This window comes from Aulostomus chinensis, chromosome 2 (genome assembly GCF_037954235.1).
Source record: "Aulostomus chinensis isolate RoL2024-O1b breed Wild chromosome 2, RoL_Achi_v1.0, whole genome shotgun sequence".
Taxonomy (NCBI): Eukaryota; Metazoa; Chordata; class Actinopteri; order Syngnathiformes; family Aulostomidae; genus Aulostomus; species Aulostomus chinensis.
The window spans coordinates 21,599,454-21,617,172 of NC_141321.1; the positions used below are offsets into that span (position 1 = coordinate 21,599,454).

Sequence of the window (17,719 nt, forward strand, 5' to 3'; positions counted from 1 at the left end):
TTACCTCATTGGGAAAATATTAATTTTTTTGCAACAAACAAATCGATTGAGGTAATTTGAGGTAATTATGCATCTGTATTTCCAGAACCTGTGATAAAATCATACATTTCAATCTCAACTACTAATTTTCCCAGGTGATTTCTCTGCTGCAAGGTCTAAGTTTCTGGCAGAGAGAGGAGCAAGGTGCAGGGGGATCCAGTTTCTCATTGAATATTCCCACCGTGAATCGAGGCCTGCTGCACTGAGTGATTGCGGTTCCCTGGGGTTTTAATAATACAGGAGGAAGTTATTGTCCCTGTGCAGGCAACAGTATCATACAGGTCCTTTCACTCAGCCCTCTAGGGTTTCGGGCCTGCAGACTGTTTGAGCCCGGGGAGCCTGCTGCTCCTGCTGCTGCTGCTCCTGCTCCTGCTCCTGCTGCTGCTCCTCCTCCTGCTGCTGCTGCTGCTGCTGCTGCTGCTGCCACCTTTGCACAAGGCTCAATTGTCAGGCTGCCTGACGGAGGGATAACTGTGTCTCAATAGTGACAGCCTGAACAGTCCTGCTGGCCAGGCCCATGTGGTAATACTACACTCCCATACAAACCCAAAGTCACAAGATGAGTCCCAGCTGAGAGACAGCTCAATAGAGAATTAGTCAGTGGGAGACCTTGGACAGACAGAGAATAGGACAGATATCCTGGTGTGATTAACATGATCCAGATTTTCACCTTGGTTGAGCATCTAGCTGAGGGCTGTGACCTTCATGTAACCTTGTGAAAATCTGAACCAGAAACACGAAAATATTAAAGTAAACACTCAAAGGAGTGAGAGCCTGTGCTTGACACTCATGTCTGTGCTGCACTTTTCCTGTACAGTGTCATGGAAAATAGTATACTAACACTCTGCAGGATGAGACAATATCTCATGAAATATTAAGCCCAGCATCAACCACAGAGACAACAAAGCAAATGCTCTAAATAGGTAAAAGCAGAGAGGGAGAGGCAGAGATGGGAGGGGTTTTAAATGTAGAGTGAAGGTAGAGAAAGTCGGCCTGATGGTGAAACAGAGGACGCAGCTCGGGGAGATGCCTGCATGTATTGATAACTTAGAGTAAGAGATGATATGATTAGCTTGAAAGGACACTTCAAGAAATTGGTAAGTCATTTTCAATTCTTTAATTTCAATCTTTTGCAAGTTAACACAGACATTTATATGGTATTTTAAACCCCCCCAAAAAATTAAGTTTTATTTACCTATGTGAGCTCTGTAAGAATTAAAACTATTATGTTTATAGGCTATAAATATTCTTCACAGTGGACAATCAAATGGTAAAATAGCATCTTAGGCCTAGGATCAGAATTTTTTTAAACACAGTACAAGACATTAATTAACAAAGCACTAGTTTTCATCTGCGGTCTCAGGTTCAGTCAGGGTGATTGTTTGTTGTGTGACCTACTTTTGATATTCTCATGCTTTCATATAAATGTATACACGGCTGATACTTGCTTTATTCACCACACATTTGAAGTAGCAAGGTGACGTGGGGGCCTGTCCTTAAGTTTCAATGTCCCCTCTCTAGTGATATACTTTACTCCTCAGGTCCAGCCGGTCACTGAAGATAAAATGAGTCTTTTGAATATGTTGTTTTTAAAAAAAATTATGATTAATAGGAAAACATGAAGAGAAAAATGTGATCTCATTGTGTCACTGCAAGCTGGCATGAAATGAGGATGGCAGAGAAAGGGCCAGGGGTCGCCACGTTAACTTTTACAATCATCGTAGTTTATGTGGTTTTCCTGGGCAATGGATCCCCTGAAAAGACAGGTCAGTTCATCACTACAATCTATTGTGTTTCATTACATGTGCTAATTAAATAGCGCTTTCTCTGACTGTCATTAACCGGAATCTTCCAGGAGGGGCTAAGGAGGACCGACGAGATGCCATTTTTAAAGAGCTCATTTCAAAATGGAGTAAAGGAGGTGGTTGGAATCCCTCAAGAAGTCCTCCTGAAACAATTAAAGACCAACCTCTACACCCATGGGTGAGGAATATCATGGGAAGCCTTAAAACTCTTGGCCTACTTCCCACTAAGAGCCTGGCTTCACTGAACAAGCCAATTGACAGACACCGTCTCTCCAGTTTCCTCTACAACATCTCTCTCTACCTTCAAGAGATGGGTGCTGAACTGGAAGAGGCGCACATGGAACCAGATGATGAAACCTTGTGGGAGAAGTTGCTCCATTTCTTTCTCCAGTATGAAGGGAACCAGTGGAATGGACGTCTGCCACCTCGACCCAGTGTCCAAGTTCAGGACTGGTTTTTGTCTCTGAGGGGCAGTCCTCACTGGGACTGGCTCCTGGGGTTGCTGCAGAGTCTAACAACTCTTTTGCAGCGTCAACCCCAAAGACCCCTTTTGACTTTCTTATCACAGAACTGGAGGACAGTGAGTGCTGTCCTGGATGCTGCATTTCAGGCTCTGATCAGTGGGACCTATGGGCAAGCCAGTGCGGGCCTGCAGGGCTTCATCTGTGCATTGAAGGGCCAAAGTGACTGTGTCTTCAGTGTCAGCTGGCTTCAGAAGCTCCTGCGTTTCTTGGAAACACGCAACTGGAAGCCTGTTGTTAGTTTACACCCAGCAGGGGAAGGTCCTGACCACAATAAGGGCTCAGGTGCATATGGGCGTTTGAAACCATTCAGCATGCCTCCTGAGGCCTTGAGGCAGGATGTGTGGTCAGGAAACGCCTCTCTGGAAAACATGAGGGATACTGAGAATGATCCAGACTCCATGCAAAGCTTCCTCCTGCAGGCGTTATCACGCTCGGGTGTAAGTGAGAGAGGAGGCCCCTTGGCACAGAAAAATCTAGCTCTTGTGCAAAGTTTGGATGGGCTGAGGAGGGGTCTCTTGCATCGGGTGGGAAGTTCTGTTTATGGTAACTTGAGGAGGAAAGTTTCACGGGTCACCATGGCCCTGCTTGATGATGTCAGCAGTCTGGTGGATGTGCCACAGCCCAACGCACAGGGGAAATGCTCAATTGGTGAGTTTGTGAAGAAGTTGTTCTTTGAGATTGTTTGCAAAATCACAAGTGATATGAAATCTGTAACAAAAGACAAAACACTGCAAATCATATTCTTGTTATGTGCATTCAGACAGGTAATCTAACAGATCCCAATGCTTTGTGTCGGATAAGGTTTCTACACGTGTGATTTTAAACATTAGATAAATCTTGATAAAATCCTAATTCAGTTACGCAGGTCCTCTGGGTTCACCTGAAAGATACGGGAGTGAAAGTGACAGTGACTGATAGTGCTGTCCAATCTTTATACTCATGCTTGTCCCTGAAAGCTTCTGTTGCTGAGTCTGCTAATTGTTTTATCCTCTCATTGTTGTCAGTAACATTATATCTTTGCTAGCTGATCTGCACTGTGACATCAGACATGCCTGTGTGCTGCAGAGGCCTCCAGTTACCTCTTCCTCATTTTAATGTTCTCTCAATATTTACATTTCTTTCTGAAGGTGATTTGAGACAGCTGATCTTGTGGTAAGATGTTTTAAGAACACAACTAATGTCTTTGAATGTTTTCATACATTGCAGTGAATACATATTTCTGTGATTGCTTGTTTTATCTGTCCATGAAAATGTAGGGGTATAAGACATAATGTGACCTGGAACAGCCAGGCTTTGGGAGTTGGTTCCCATGGTCTCCCGAGTACACTCCCATTCCTATCCTGCCCCTCCACTGATGGAAATGGTCTTGAATCCGGAGCAAATGCAACCCACTCAACTCCTAAAACTTTGAAGAATGAACGTCTTTATGATGTCTCACCTCGCAACAACCAGCTCGGCCAGCCACACACAGCACAAGAGAACCACCAAGAGACTGACATTGAGTTCTCCGCCTCCTCTGAAATTCTGGAGGCAGCTTGTAATGACTCCATCCCAGGTTTGACAGGAGTCTCCAACTTCACAGTGTTCCTCTACTGTAAACTGTTTGATGGGAAGAATGGGTCAGTCAATCCTGTCATGGTTGAGATGGAGCTCGACCTGCATGCTACGTGCTCTGATGCAGCTTGGTACCTGTCTGCTGCTGAGGAGGATTTTTTCTGGGTGCATGTCTGCAGTGAGTTTTTTGCCCGTGAATTCAACAATACAGTGTGTGCAAACTCCTCTTTCTGGCTGCGGAGAGCACATCAGGTGAGGAAGACTTTATGTTTATGACATTGCTGAGGGCATGCAGCATACAGTATATCATTTTTTTTGTATTTTCTCTCTTTAACCTGTTCTGGCTTTAACATTTGCAGGCTGCAGGGACAAAGAACATTTTTTTTAACAAGACAAGTATAGATGAGTTGTGTGTGCAGCTGTCAAATGAGGTGATGGGAAGTCCAGCAGTCGATGAGAGCTGTCTGGCTCAGCTGAGCAGCAGGTCCCTCAGCGCTCAGGCTTTCAGGCATTGCTTCCTACCCAACAGCTCCACACTCATCTCAGCTTTGTGTGGGAGAGAGTCCCAAGACACACACCAGTTCTCACCTGAGGGCAGCTGGGCTGCAGCATACTGCTCCAAACTACAAAACTACAGCCATGTTAACACCATAGATCAGAGCTGTCAGTACAGGGAGTGGGCTTTGCATCAGTTCATCAACTCCACCCTGTTGGACATTTGTGGGCAGACGCACGGACTGAGAGAGTACATTTGTCTTAACACCTCGCTCTACCGTCGTCTGCTGAGATCAGCGCCCCAGTTTTCTGACTTCTGCACTGATCTACAGGAGGAGGAAGAGGAGAGGAAGTGCTTCCTCCAGAGGTTCTTTGACATGCTCCCAGCACCATACGAGTTTGACACATCTCAGCTATGTGTGAACCCTGCCCCGCTGCTGCTGGAAGTCTTACACAAGCTGAGTGTGTGCGAGGTCGAGGGAGGGGAACATGAAGGGTTTTTAGTGGCACTGGGATATGTGTTAAGAGTCTTGGACTTCATGGTGGGCCTCTCTTCGGGGCTGGATGAGGGGGAGGGGGAGGCAAGGCAAAGTTTAGGTCAGGCTATCCTCCTCTCCAGTCTCCTTGACAACGCAACCTGGACCACACTGCAGCCAGAAGCCTCGACAAGCGTCCTTCACACGGTGGGAGTCTTCCTCCGCAGGGAGCAGAACGCAACCCTCAAAGAGGACTTACTGAGCTGCTTCAGCGTAAGACAGAAACACACACAAAAACACACACACACACACGTTCACATGCAGCTCAATGAGTAAATAATTTTTCTTGTGGTTACATCAGCCTGTGTTGTGGGATCTCATTCAAAGGAACGACAACTCATCTGCTCTCAAGGTTCTGCTGCAGGTACTGGCTACATTCACTCTGGATCTTTTATAACAGATGATCTTTATATTAATGAAGTGAATTGCTCTTTCTCACCAGGAATACCTGCAGATGCCAAGAGACAGCATTCGTACTCTGGTGATGTCCGCTGAAAAAGATGCTGTCAAAAGATTTATCTCTCATATGCATCAAAGCTGGGATCAGCTGCAAGTTGAAACAAGTCAGGTTAGTTCTAATCACAAGAAAAAAATCATTAAATGTATAGATTCGTTTAAGTGACACTACTTGAGGTAAGAGATGGAGATAATTTCTCCTGTTAAACAGCTCTGTTGACTGGTTGACATACATAGCCGATGCTGCTCTAAACTAATTTGATATCTCATGGCTCATCCATCGCTGCATCTGTTTTTGTCCTGCTCTTCTTGTTTCTCTGTCAGGCCTCTCAGAAAGAGCTGCAGGCCATGGAAACAATGACAGCGGCTTTCATCCACAAGTTCCCCCGAGTGACCCCAGAAATCTTTGTGGACCTGTCACAGTTCATTCCTTTCATGTCTGTATCTGACATCATGAGCTTCCCTGCCTCCCTGATAGTCAACGACAGCGTGTGGGTTGCTAACCTTCACATGACCACATTTAATTTACAGTTAGTTCATATAACAATGCTCACCGCTCCTTTGTGTGTGTGTGTGTGTGTGTGTGTGTGTGTGTGTGTGTATGTGTGTGTTATTTAAGGTTGACTGCCATACGTGACCACAGCTCAGAGATGAGGTCGCTGCAGAAAAAGGCCTTCGCAAAAAGACTCCTCCAGTCAAGTGTGGTGGGTGATGTCCCTTCCTGGCCACCGTACTTCCTCAGCTCCATCCTCCCTCTTCTGCCTTACCTCCCAGTAACTCATTTTCAGCAGCTGACATCACAACAGGTTTGAAGCATTTACAGAGTTTTACACTTTAGCTGATATCAGCTATTGTAAAAGGTTGGTAAATACTGTTGAGTTCTAACAATTCTCTTGTTTCTGTTAGCTCATGCCTCTGGTGGAGTTGCTAGGCAACAGCAGTCTGGATGGTGTAAGGGGACGCCATGTGCTTCGGACCCTGTTTACCAAGAAAAACAACTTGACCATTGATAAAATACTGAGGTGGGACCTGGACAACCTTTGTTTGACCACTGTTATCAGTGCTAACAAACAAGTCACAGTCATGACATCTCTTAAAGGACTAACATTTCTAAAAGATATTAGTTTAATATCTAAAGTTATAAAACAAAACAACAAAGACTAAAAAAACAAAACAAAACTAATGTCATCAGTTTCAGGCAAGGAAGGTTCCCAGTTTGGATCTGAATTTGTAACAGGTTCATTTTTTAGCCATAAAAAGGATGTTTATTAATGTCTGACTTGCAGGTTAGGGGTCCTCGCATGTTACTTGGATCCACTTGATCTACAGTCGTTTCTTCAGGATCCAGCCGTGTCTTCGGCTCTTTGGCAGCAGCTCTTCCAATGCATGTCTAAGGGCTTTATCAGCGCCAGTGGCAGGGTTAGGCTCATATCTTCTCCTGACATCTACTGCATCACAGAAACCCGTCTTAAAGCCGTTACACTGTTTGTCTTTTTGTGCTGTTGGATTGATCTCGGATAGCTGTCGTCTTGGTTGATGCCAGCTGTCCAGACGTTGAACGCCAGCAGCATGGCTCCTCCAGAGCTGTCTGTCCTCACTGGTGCCTTACCCCAGTTAGGAGCTTCCTTCTTGCTGTCGCTCCCCTCACAGCAACTCGTGGAAATCCTTTCACGACCAGGAATTCAAAGATATTCTCCAGCACAGGTCAGCAAGAGTGTTCTAACTTCTTTTTCTCACATGGGGAATATTTGATATTCTTATTCTCGGTGAAGTTGCTGAATCTTGTTTTGGCAGCAACTGTTGTTTTCTCAGAACAGACAATATGATTTCCTCACCAAATGGTGCAGCACTAATCCAGATTCTTAAAGAAAAGGCATTGATATACATAAAAAAAAAAATCAAGTATTTTTTAAAAACTGTACATGAATGCTTATTTACCCCAACTTAAATTCTTTGTACAGGCTTTTCAAATATTATCCAAGATTTCCAAAGACACCAATGTAAGTAGACAATTTAAAATATTTATGCTGAATATCAGTCAGCTTCCCTCTAAACACCACATGTTTCTCTCCCCACCAGCTAACCATGGAAATACTCTGCAGATTGAAGCCATTACATGCTGGTCTCTCCCCTGCTGTGCTGAGTGACCTCCACTGGCCTGAGATCAGTGAAGCGGCCCTCTGCCAGTGCTGGACAACCATGCTAACTGAGCTTAATCCTGGCCACAGAGCTATGCTATACACTGCAGTACAGGAGGTGATGGAGCTTCTCTTATCAGATCATCTATTCTTAATTATTTGTTGTTGTTCTCACTTTGTCGTCATATGATAGGTGATGACACAATAGGTGAGATGGAGATATCAACTCAGCATCACCCTTCTTGCTGGAGAAGTTGCCCAGCTAGCAGCTAGTTACCACAGCATAGACTGACATGATCTACAAGTTATGCAGTAAATGCAGTGAGAAAGATTTAATCTGAAGTTCAAGAACATTTTAAGGATGTTCATCTTTCCAAACAGTGTTTCTATAATGGTAAAGAGTTTAACTGCTGATGTTTTGGGAGTGTTCCTGAGGCAACAAAAACATCCTTCACATTATTTAAAATGATACACTGACTTTAAATCTTCTTTAAACATAATACATTTTTCTTTAAGATATACTTATAACTTGTTGGTAACATTAGCCACAATGCTACATATTCTTAAAAATCAAGGAGTTACAGGAATGTTAAACTTTTTTTTTTTAATAAAATGTAGATGATTTTGAAGCTCACTAACATACACCTACATTATTATATTGTGGGAAAAACATTCTGGGAACAAAAACAAAACAAAAACTAAAATCAAGCCATGGTATAAAAAAAAAAGGAGCTTGGATCTCAAATTTTATTCCTGGAAAATTTTTCACTTAATACTTTTTTTGTTTCAATTCTGCTGTGTATAATCAGTCTTTACACAAAGACTTGCAGAACATCACACAGCAAGCATCCAACTGTGCGCTGCCGTTCATCCCTCTGAAGAAGCTGACTGAGGCCCTGAGCAGAGACCAACTCCCCAGAGATGTCAGCCTGTACCAGGACATAAACCTGTTGCCACAGCAGGTGCACATCTGACTTCAACTTATGTTTGTGAGCTGTTCAACACTGCATTGATATGACAACAATACAAAGGAAGAAATGGTTAGCAGCTTCGGTCTTTGCTCTCATTAATCTGCAACTCATTGGACATGCTTCAGATGAGCCTTTCAGGATATTCATGCTCCATTCGCAACAGCCTCCATCAAGCTAATTAGTTTGGCTGTCGTACAGTGGTGTCGAGGAGTGAAGCATAAATTTATAATAGCTACCTCAAAGGGATTTTGTCACAGCCAACAGTGTGTTAGTCTGCTTTCAGCACCTGTTCTCATAGCCTAACAAGACCCCAGTCAAATCCATGAAGGTCGTCCTTTTAACCGCACTGACAAGTACAATATAGATTAAATGTCTAGTATTTAATAACTCTAAAATGAAATGAGGTAATGATCTAGGTTGTTTGACAGATGGAAAAGGAATCAAGTTGAGAAATATTTTGCAAAATACTTAATACTCAACTTGTGTCTTGAATAATTTTAAGCTACTAAGCATTAAATTTTCATTGTCTGTGTTAAAATCATGTGAATCTCTCTGTTTCCTCCTAAAAGAAAATTATTTATCCATACAAACAATGAATGACAATTTTGTCCAGTGGTTCAGTACACTGGAGCAGTTATCAAACAGAGGGTTGGACTCCCACAAGTTGCAAGATTATTTGTAAGGGTTGCAAAATGTGTGGAAAGAACTGTTTTTTTTTACATTCTAGTTCCTGTAACAATTGTATATTTTATTGGGTTGAGAATCAAAGTGTGTTTGCAATTGAAAAATCGTATAAACCATCAAACTTCTGAAACAGTTCTTCAACAAGAACATTCAGACTGTAAGGTGATAATCTTTTATTGTTATGTCAACTTGTATTTTTTGACATACAATGGAACTTCCATAGTGACAATAACAGTCAATGTGCTTTATTGGATGCTGTAAAAGTATGATTTATTTTCCTCAGGGTGCCGGGATGAGGTCAACGGGTGCTTGAGCATCACTCAAACGAGCCTGAACACCGCCAATGGTGCTAAAACTCTCGTTTTGCTTTGACTACAGTCTAAATGAAAATTCTTTTTTGCTGGACAGGCTCAACTTCTTTTCAAGTGGATCCATGAATTTAGAAACATTACAATCAAGACAGTGAGGTAGGTTTGACCAGCAACACCAGAAAATTCAGATTTATGGTTTTTAATCAATATGTAATTTCCTAGAAGCTTAGGTGCAGTTACAGTGATTCTCATCCAATAAACAATTTAATGACTTCTCATTCGCTCATAGGGACCTGGGACAGGTTGCCGCTGGAATGAGCTGTGACTTTTTGAGGCGTTGGAGGAATCACACGGATTTTCCAGAGTTGCTCCAGTTTGTCACAGAGTTGCATGGAGGCACCAGACCTGCTTTGGTGAGGAACACACTGCCTGCATTTGTGACTGTTCAGTACATTCAATTCAGAGTTATATACATATGTGTGAAATACTTACAAGTTCAGGTGTGTTTTGGCTGTGTTTCCAGCGAAAATGTATCGTGGAAGAGCTGAGGAAACAACCTGAACTTGACCTCAGTGCTTTGAGCTCTCATTTTTCTGCAACATTACCGTAAGTATCTCCTTATTGAATGTGCAAATGGCTTCCCGTGGACATATTTCACAGTTTATCCAAAAATAATGACATTTATACATTCGCCCTGTTCTTTTTCAGTGTGACAATGACAGATGACCTTTCGAATGCATCCTTCAGAGCAGTTATGGACCACATTCATGCACATTTTGCTGATTTTCTTCGACTGCCTCATTACAAGCAGATAAATTTAGCTGAAAGGGTCGTAACTGACGGGGTAATGTAACGTCGTTAAATTTATGCTGTTTATTTTCTACTTTACTGTGTAGCCTTACTTGATGTTGACAGATTCCTGCATGTAAAGATGAAAGTGATCATTAACTTTTAGTTAATGTGTCTACAAACAGCATTAAGGTAAAATGTGGAGATTCATCAGGCAAAGAGCAGAGTGATTGCATACTAAATGATCCTCTGGGCAGTTTAAATGAAAATTGGCACCATAAAGATTTAGAACAAAATTATTTCTTTTTTTTTAATTGAAATTGGACTTTCATCAGAGATGGCAAGACCTATACTTGATTGGTTTTAAAACATTAATGGGACAAAAGGAGCCAACCAGCAAAAACATTCACAAAAATAAACTGCTGTAGAGAGAAATTTATGGCATAAATGACTGAATTCACATTAAATTAGATAATTTTAGTGTGAAATCCCTCATCCAGCCTGCTGACACTTTGTGATGGTCTTCAGGGTTTTGCAGCTGGTAAGATTGATGGCCCCACTCTGGACTGTTTGGGACCTCTATTACCTTTCTTGGACCGTGATAGTTTGGCTCTGGTGGACAGAGGCGCTCTGACTTTGCGGCTGGAGGAGATGAGGAGCTTCTGCGTTCCTGATGCGGCTCTGAGTGATATCAGTGCTCTGCTCACTCAGAAAAACATGTTTGGGTAAATATCTGAAAAATGCACGTTTGAAATCGGGGTTAATCATATGTCAAGAGGTTCAGATAAAAAAAAAAATGGTTATAATCATATAAAAAAGTAATATATTGGGGAAAAATTTCCCACAATAAATGATCACATCAATGAAGATCAATCAATTATACTTATTTATATGGCTAATTTTATATAGATCTGATTAAAGTGATTGACCCAAACTGGAGACATTAAAATAGGTAAGTATATTTTGAGACTAACTTGCTCTGAAAGATTAAAGAATTGGAAATATAACTGAAAGGTGAATCGCACAAGAAAACAATAAAAACACAGCTAAGACATAGATGGGTACGTGCAAAGAAAACCAATTTAATGAAAGACATTAAAAAAATGCTAAACAGTTTTTTTAATAAGAAAATAACGATAAAAAATAGAATAGTAAACATAATAGGAAGTAGAATGGGAATGAATAATAAATCCCTCACTCCCTATAGCCCAGACTGAATAGAGGGATATTTAATTTATAACAAATATTATCATTTTGAGTTTAGTTAATCTCCTCTGGAAGCTCTGTCTTGCATCTTGGAGGATAATTACTTGAAAACAGCATCACAAGATAAAAGTAATTATGCAATACCCTGAAATTTCAGACTTGCCCATGTGACATGTGTGATATGAATTATTGAACAGTCAATCATCTGTATTGTCTTACTAAAATTAAATAAACAATTCAATAATTTTATTCCGCTTGCGTTTATCTGAAATTTAGATTCAAGAGAGAAAAATCATGATTATTGATGGCTGTTAATATAGAATACTAAAACAATATTAATTTTTAATGCGATCTGAAACACCTAAATGTTGTAAAGCAGCAGTTGTGGTGAAATATGTCTGCCAGGGAGCCGTCCAAATGGCACGTTGGAGATGTTGAACATTTGGGGAGGCTGGTGTTTTCTGTGTCAACAAAGCAGATGAACTCAATCCCTCTGGTAAGCATCTGCAACATCAACGCAAGAAAATAATCTATTCCATTCTATTTCCCTTTGTTGAGTACATAATGTACTGTACTTTTCCCTGTGTAGACAGTGTTGAACAAAGACACGGTGGAACAGGTGCTGGTGGGTCAGAGGCGATGGGAGGACAGTGTGGAGGGTGAAGTCTGTATGATTCAGTGCATGGATCAACATCGCCAAAGACAGAAGACTGAGAGTCTCCTGCGTGGGATAGTCAGAGCTCGAGGCAGGAGGGCAAAAAGTTCAGTATAATGAATAATGAATGAATAAATTGTATTCAATTTTATTTAACTTTGTGTGATTGATATTCAGAAAAACAGAATATGGATGGAATCCAGGATTATGCTTATTCAGTATGAATTGTGAAAAGTATGATTCATTTCATGGAATGTCTCTTGGAGTAGTGCCAGTTCCAAGCTGTGCAGACGTCAGAGGGACGATCCCCTCTGCCTGGACATCGGCTCAACTCAGCCGCATGTCACACAAGGAGCTGGAACAGTGTGTAGAGGTCTTTGGTCGCGATGCTTCGCTGAGTGCTGAGCAGCGCCAGGCACTGTGGCTGAAGCTCAGGCAGGTCAGTAGGGAAGACTGAACTTTCTGGCAGATGTTATTGCAGCTGGTAGAATCACAATACACACACACACAAATATATTTATATATATATATATATACATATTATAAATATACATATATACATATTATAAATATACATATATACACACACACGCACACACACACACACACATATATATATATATATATATATATATGATATATGATCTCTGACTTCTTGTTACACATCAGATTTTTCTTCTCCATCTGGCCTGGAGACAAGAACAGCTGACTTTGTGTGATATAAAGCTGAGAAGTGTTTAAAGATAAACCTAATCTGTGTTTTCTTTTCATCCAGTCCTTCAGTCCGGCGAGTGAGCTGAAAGCATATGAGGTGCTGGCTCTGGGCTCAGTGGTGACTGAGATGGGAGACAGAGAACTGCATCAAACTAGTTTCGCTGACTTGGGTGTGTTAGCACATCTGGGGACACTGACAAACTGGAGCCCTAAAAAGGTTACGTGTTTCTGAACTCGGATTTAGTGAGCAAAATTTGAAGAGTGTGTCTATTAATGGGTGTTTAATGTTCCTTTTCAGATGAGAGCAGTGATTTTAGGAGTAATGCGTAAGCGCAAAATAAAAGTGGAGCAGTTAACAGTCGTTGATCTGGCGACATTTGGCCATCTGATCTGTGGTCTGTATGCCTCCGAGATCAAAAAACTAAACCCGTACAACCTCAGGTCAGTCACAAAGCCGGTGTGTGATTGTCCCTCAAGTACAACAAAACTTCAAAAGTAGTTAAAAAATTGTAGGAGACATCTGGCGTAATTAAAACTATCAATAAAACTCCTCCTTGCGGTGTCTCAAACCGAACTACATGTTGTTTTAGAAACTTATTAATTAATATCTCACACCCACTCTCACACACACACACACACACACACACACACACACACACACACACACACACACACACACACACACACACGTGAACAGATGTTAACAGAGACTGGTTACATATTTCCTAATCACACAAGACTCCTAGAAAAATGTGTATATGCTCAGAGGATAAAATCCTGAATTGTTTTTCCTGAAATGGCAGTATGGCTGTGCCGTTCCTGCGGGAGATGTCCCTGCCGTGCACGGAACAGCAGATGGAGGCACTGACAAGCCGTTTGTCCAGACCTGAGGCCTTTGGTCCAGTCAGTGCTTGGAGATCAGAAGTTTTCTCTGAAATTGGGACGTTGGCAGGTACAGTGGAACATAATATCCCAGAGGATGTAAACTTTTTTTTGGTGGTCTACCTGTTTTATTGTTTTGATTTTTTTTTGTCAAAGTGCAGAGGGAGAAATGACAGCCCTTAGATGGATAGGTACAATTAAAAAAAATACTACCTGTGAGCAGAGAATGAAACAGGAGGAAAACTGGTATGAGAAACATAAATTATCAAACCACAATGTTTGCGTAACTTTTATGTGTTCAGCGGGCCTGGAGGACATGGTGCTGTCAGCTCTGATACAAGAACAAGTGGAGGCGATCACCCCTGAAGCCATTGCCCTGATGTCACCGAAAAAGATGGCTGTGAGTTTCACCTGCGATTTCCAGGCTATTCAGTTTTTCTTGATCCATAACTAATACGGTCCTTGAAGCTGTTTATAGGTAGCGCAGCCACATTTTTGAATGTGGGAAAAGCACCAGTTTAAAATGAATGATGGCTAGCTTCTGTTTAGCTGCTTTCTGTTTCAGGGTCTGTCATTGGTAATTAGGATGCTTGAGTAAACAGAGTTCTCATTGCTTCCTTGAAGTCAAAGTGGGCACTAAAGGGAAAGTTAAAGTTGTGACATCCTTGTTTTTAGTTTGTCAGGTCATAAGCTGTCCAGGAATATTCTCAGACAAGTCTGGGATCTGGTGGTGGAGGGACAGTGGCTGAAAATCTGGATGATATGATGTGGAACAGAACAATGTGATCAGCTCAGAAGAAAGAAACCGGACCTGATTAAAAACTGAGAGTTAAAATCAGTTTGACACTGACATGACAGCAGACACAGAAAAGGAACAGTTATGAAGCTCCAAAAAGAAATAAGATGAGGGCTTGAGGCTCACAGCGGCAAAATCTGATGAGTTCAACACAAAGCGTGAACGCCCTCGGTCAGCTGATTGGGTTGGAAGCAGCAACCGGAAAAAAAGAGAGAGAGAGAGAGAGAGAGAGAGAGAGAGAGAGAGAGAGAGAGAGACAGTAAATCAAGCATGAAGATGGTCTTGATAGAACCTTTGCAAAGCTTCATGAGTTAGACCTGCAGTGAAAAAGTCCTTCTACAACAGCTAAAAAGAAAAAAAAAATTCATTTAACAAAAGAATCAGCTTTCAGTCACGTTCAAAGTGTTTGTTGTATTTTCTTAGTTCCCTCTAAAAATAATTTGTTGACTCAGATAGTCTCAGTCAAGTGATCTTGTCACTTCAGCTCAAGTGACCTTGAATAAACTCAAATTCAGCTCTGAGTCACTCTGAGGATCAAGTAAGTTGAGTCCCTGTGGCTTTAAGACAAGTTGAGTCATACGAAATTCTGATGAAATATCTCAGTCCCTCCATTCTCTCATTTTCTAAGAAAATATGCATTTCAATCATGGAGAGGCTATTGAAATCATGAGATGCAGATAAGGAAGTCAAAGTAGTTTGAATTTATTGCATTAGCTAGTAATATTTGCTCTGTAGTTTATATTTGCCAATACAATAAGTTAGCTGAAAACAAGAAACCACGCCCCCAACTGCGATATCAAAATTTTTAGGTCACAGATTTTACAGTGATGGATTTTATTCGAGGATGTGATGGTCGTGTCATTGAATTTTTGAGCAGTAAAAGATGAACACCATTATGCTCTTCTTCCGACATCAAAGGCAACATTTTCTTTGAATCCAAATGCGACTATTTTTGGACCAACTTTAGCCCCCCTTCGTGATTTCTACCTTGATTGCTGGCATCTTCTTTTCAGCTCATCTGCCGTTTCCTACTAGGTCGCCAGGTTTGCACACTTTGCATAAACTAATATGAGACTTCAAATTAATCAATTGTGTTTTGAACAAACTTGTGATTTTTGGGGAAACGTAGATATTTAATGAAATGTTTAATCCTTTTAAGTCACCGGTCTGAAGCTTTCATACACAAACAAGTCAAGTCTATGTTTGTCAAACATGTCGAAATTTGTGACTCAAGCCTTGTGACTGGGCATGCCATACTTGATAGCATCTGTTCATCAGAAATATGTCGATGTAACACCAAGAACTCAATACTCCTTTCCCCCTCTTTTAGAATATACCAGAGTTTGAGTTTAGCACTTCATTGAGGATCCAATTGCTGTGACAATATTCTATAAAAATGTATCACTCAGTAAACTGAAACAAGAAATGTACTCATATGGTGAATATGTCACAGTCAGTACAAAAGTTCAGTTCCTTGAGAGCCGTGTGTGTGTGTGTGTGTGTGTGTGTGTGTGTGTCTCAGGTGGTGTTCAGTGCGCTTCAGTTGTCGTGGCTGAGTGTGGAACAGGCGTGGGCAGTCACTGAGGAACAGTGGATAGAACTGGACACCGAGCAGAGACATGCTGTCGGATTGGCTCGGTATGAAGGAGACGTCCTGCTGGAGCTGAGAGGTTTGTCCTGAGCAAATGATGGTGATAAATCCTCCTCTAATAACCTCCCTCGTAATAAGTCGGCCACAGCGTCTGGTGGATAAGTGTCGTAAATTACCGTTGTGCTTCAAACACGTTATACATTGGTGTGTGGACATCATTATGTCCAAGAAAACAGATATTTTCTTCAGGTGATCACATATATTTTCAGCATGGTACTACCTATTTCTACTAAGCAACTCATATGATTTTATTGTGTGACGCCACTGTTACTGAGGTGATTATGAATGCTCTTCTGCTCTGCTTCCACAGGGAGAAACTCGGCTGCAGCAGCCCTCAGAAGCTCACTGGCTCTGTGCCTCTTGTTATGGCAACTCATTTAAAACACTGGAACAAATGTAATTGTCCCTTAACCCCCCCTGGCATCAACACACTGTATTTGTACTTCAAATAAATATTTTGAACTTCTCTGTGTTTGTCCTTTAATTAAGTGCAATCCATGTCTAAGCGTGGAAATATGTAAATGAGTGAATATGATTGTTTTGACTTCTATTGTTAGAACAGAAGCAGCAAAGGGAAAACTTCACAGGATAAGACCAAGCATACAAGCTGGAGATATTTTATCTGAAAATCTGCAGCATGAGGGGTGACTGAAGTCTAACGAGAGTGTTAAATTTGAATCATCACAGCAGAGCAATCCATGAAAAAACATCATGAAGTAATTGAATTAAATCAACTAAAACTATGTCTAGGAGTATATATATATACTGTATACACACACACACAAACATATGTGTATATATGTATATATAGATATATACACACACACATATATATACTGTATATGTGTATATATGTATACACACATACAGTATATACATATACATTATATACACATATGTATACAGTATATACATATATATGTGTGTGTATGTAAATGCATATATCAAGGGGTAAAAAAAGAATGAATCAATGATTTATAGTCTGGCCTCTTGTATCGCTGCATATCTGAGGAGTCGCTTATCTCAATTTTAAGCTTCTGTTTTTGAAAGTTTTCTGCTGCCTCCTAGATGAGAAGAACTTTCTGGAATGATGTTTCACTTGTATAACTTTGTTGTAAAATCTCCTTAGAGTTAGCACAGTGCAACAATTACTCCCCATAAACAAATAATCCCTAACCATCACTTGATGAACCAGTAGCCTATTAATGGACAGCTTGCAACTTTATAGCGACAACAACTACAACATGGTTTCATCCGAAGGGGATATGAGGGATAGAACATAATTTGAAGTGAGACGACAAAAGTAACAACCTTGCAAGCAAATGAAGACAATGGCCTGAACTCGGGTCACAGTTTCAGTGAAATATCGGAGGACGTAGAGGATCAATGCTTAAATTTGTTCTTCTAAAGTACAAAATCAATCGAGGCTTGCTCAACAGGATGAACTAATTTAGTCGCCCTTTATTCAAAATCCAGTTGAGACCTCAGTTTTGATTATTTTGGTTCCATTTGT

The 17,719-nt window shown here is 41.1% G+C and overlaps 1 protein-coding gene across 1 annotated transcript; it reads left to right on the top strand.

Annotated features, from left to right (window-relative positions):
• The first annotated feature begins 1,053 nt into the window (after nucleotides 1-1,053).
• LOC147269423 (stereocilin) lies at nucleotides 1,054-16,659 on the top strand. The gene is made up of 30 exons (XM_086184636.1): nucleotides 1,054-1,136; nucleotides 1,652-1,805; nucleotides 1,895-3,016; nucleotides 3,496-3,520; nucleotides 3,625-4,174; nucleotides 4,282-5,166; nucleotides 5,255-5,317; nucleotides 5,396-5,521; nucleotides 5,734-5,900; nucleotides 6,029-6,215; nucleotides 6,316-6,431; nucleotides 6,696-6,828; nucleotides 6,931-7,113; nucleotides 7,371-7,409; nucleotides 7,489-7,665; nucleotides 8,357-8,509; nucleotides 9,611-9,669; nucleotides 9,803-9,926; nucleotides 10,037-10,119; nucleotides 10,222-10,357; nucleotides 10,831-11,027; nucleotides 11,914-12,004; nucleotides 12,098-12,269; nucleotides 12,433-12,602; nucleotides 12,939-13,094; nucleotides 13,176-13,318; nucleotides 13,681-13,829; nucleotides 14,062-14,159; nucleotides 16,078-16,225; nucleotides 16,517-16,659. The coding sequence occupies exons 2-30, from the start codon at nucleotides 1,706-1,708 to the stop codon at nucleotides 16,585-16,587; spliced, it is 5,823 nt and encodes a 1,940-aa protein (XP_086040762.1). The 5' UTR covers nucleotides 1,054-1,136; nucleotides 1,652-1,705; the 3' UTR covers nucleotides 16,588-16,659.
• Nucleotides 16,660-17,719: the final 1,060 nt, after the last annotated feature.

Coding starts and splice junctions, on each gene's coding strand:
- LOC147269423 (XM_086184636.1), top strand. CDS start 1,706: ATGAGGATGGCAGAGAAAGGGCCAGGGGTCGCCACGTTAACTTTTACA. Junction 5,318..5,395: donor CTCTCAAGGTTCTGCTGCAG/GTACTGGCTACA, acceptor CTTTCTCACCAG/GAATACCTGCAGATGCCAAG. Junction 7,114..7,370: donor AAAGATATTCTCCAGCACAG/GTCAGCAAGAGT, acceptor TTCTTTGTACAG/GCTTTTCAAATATTATCCAA.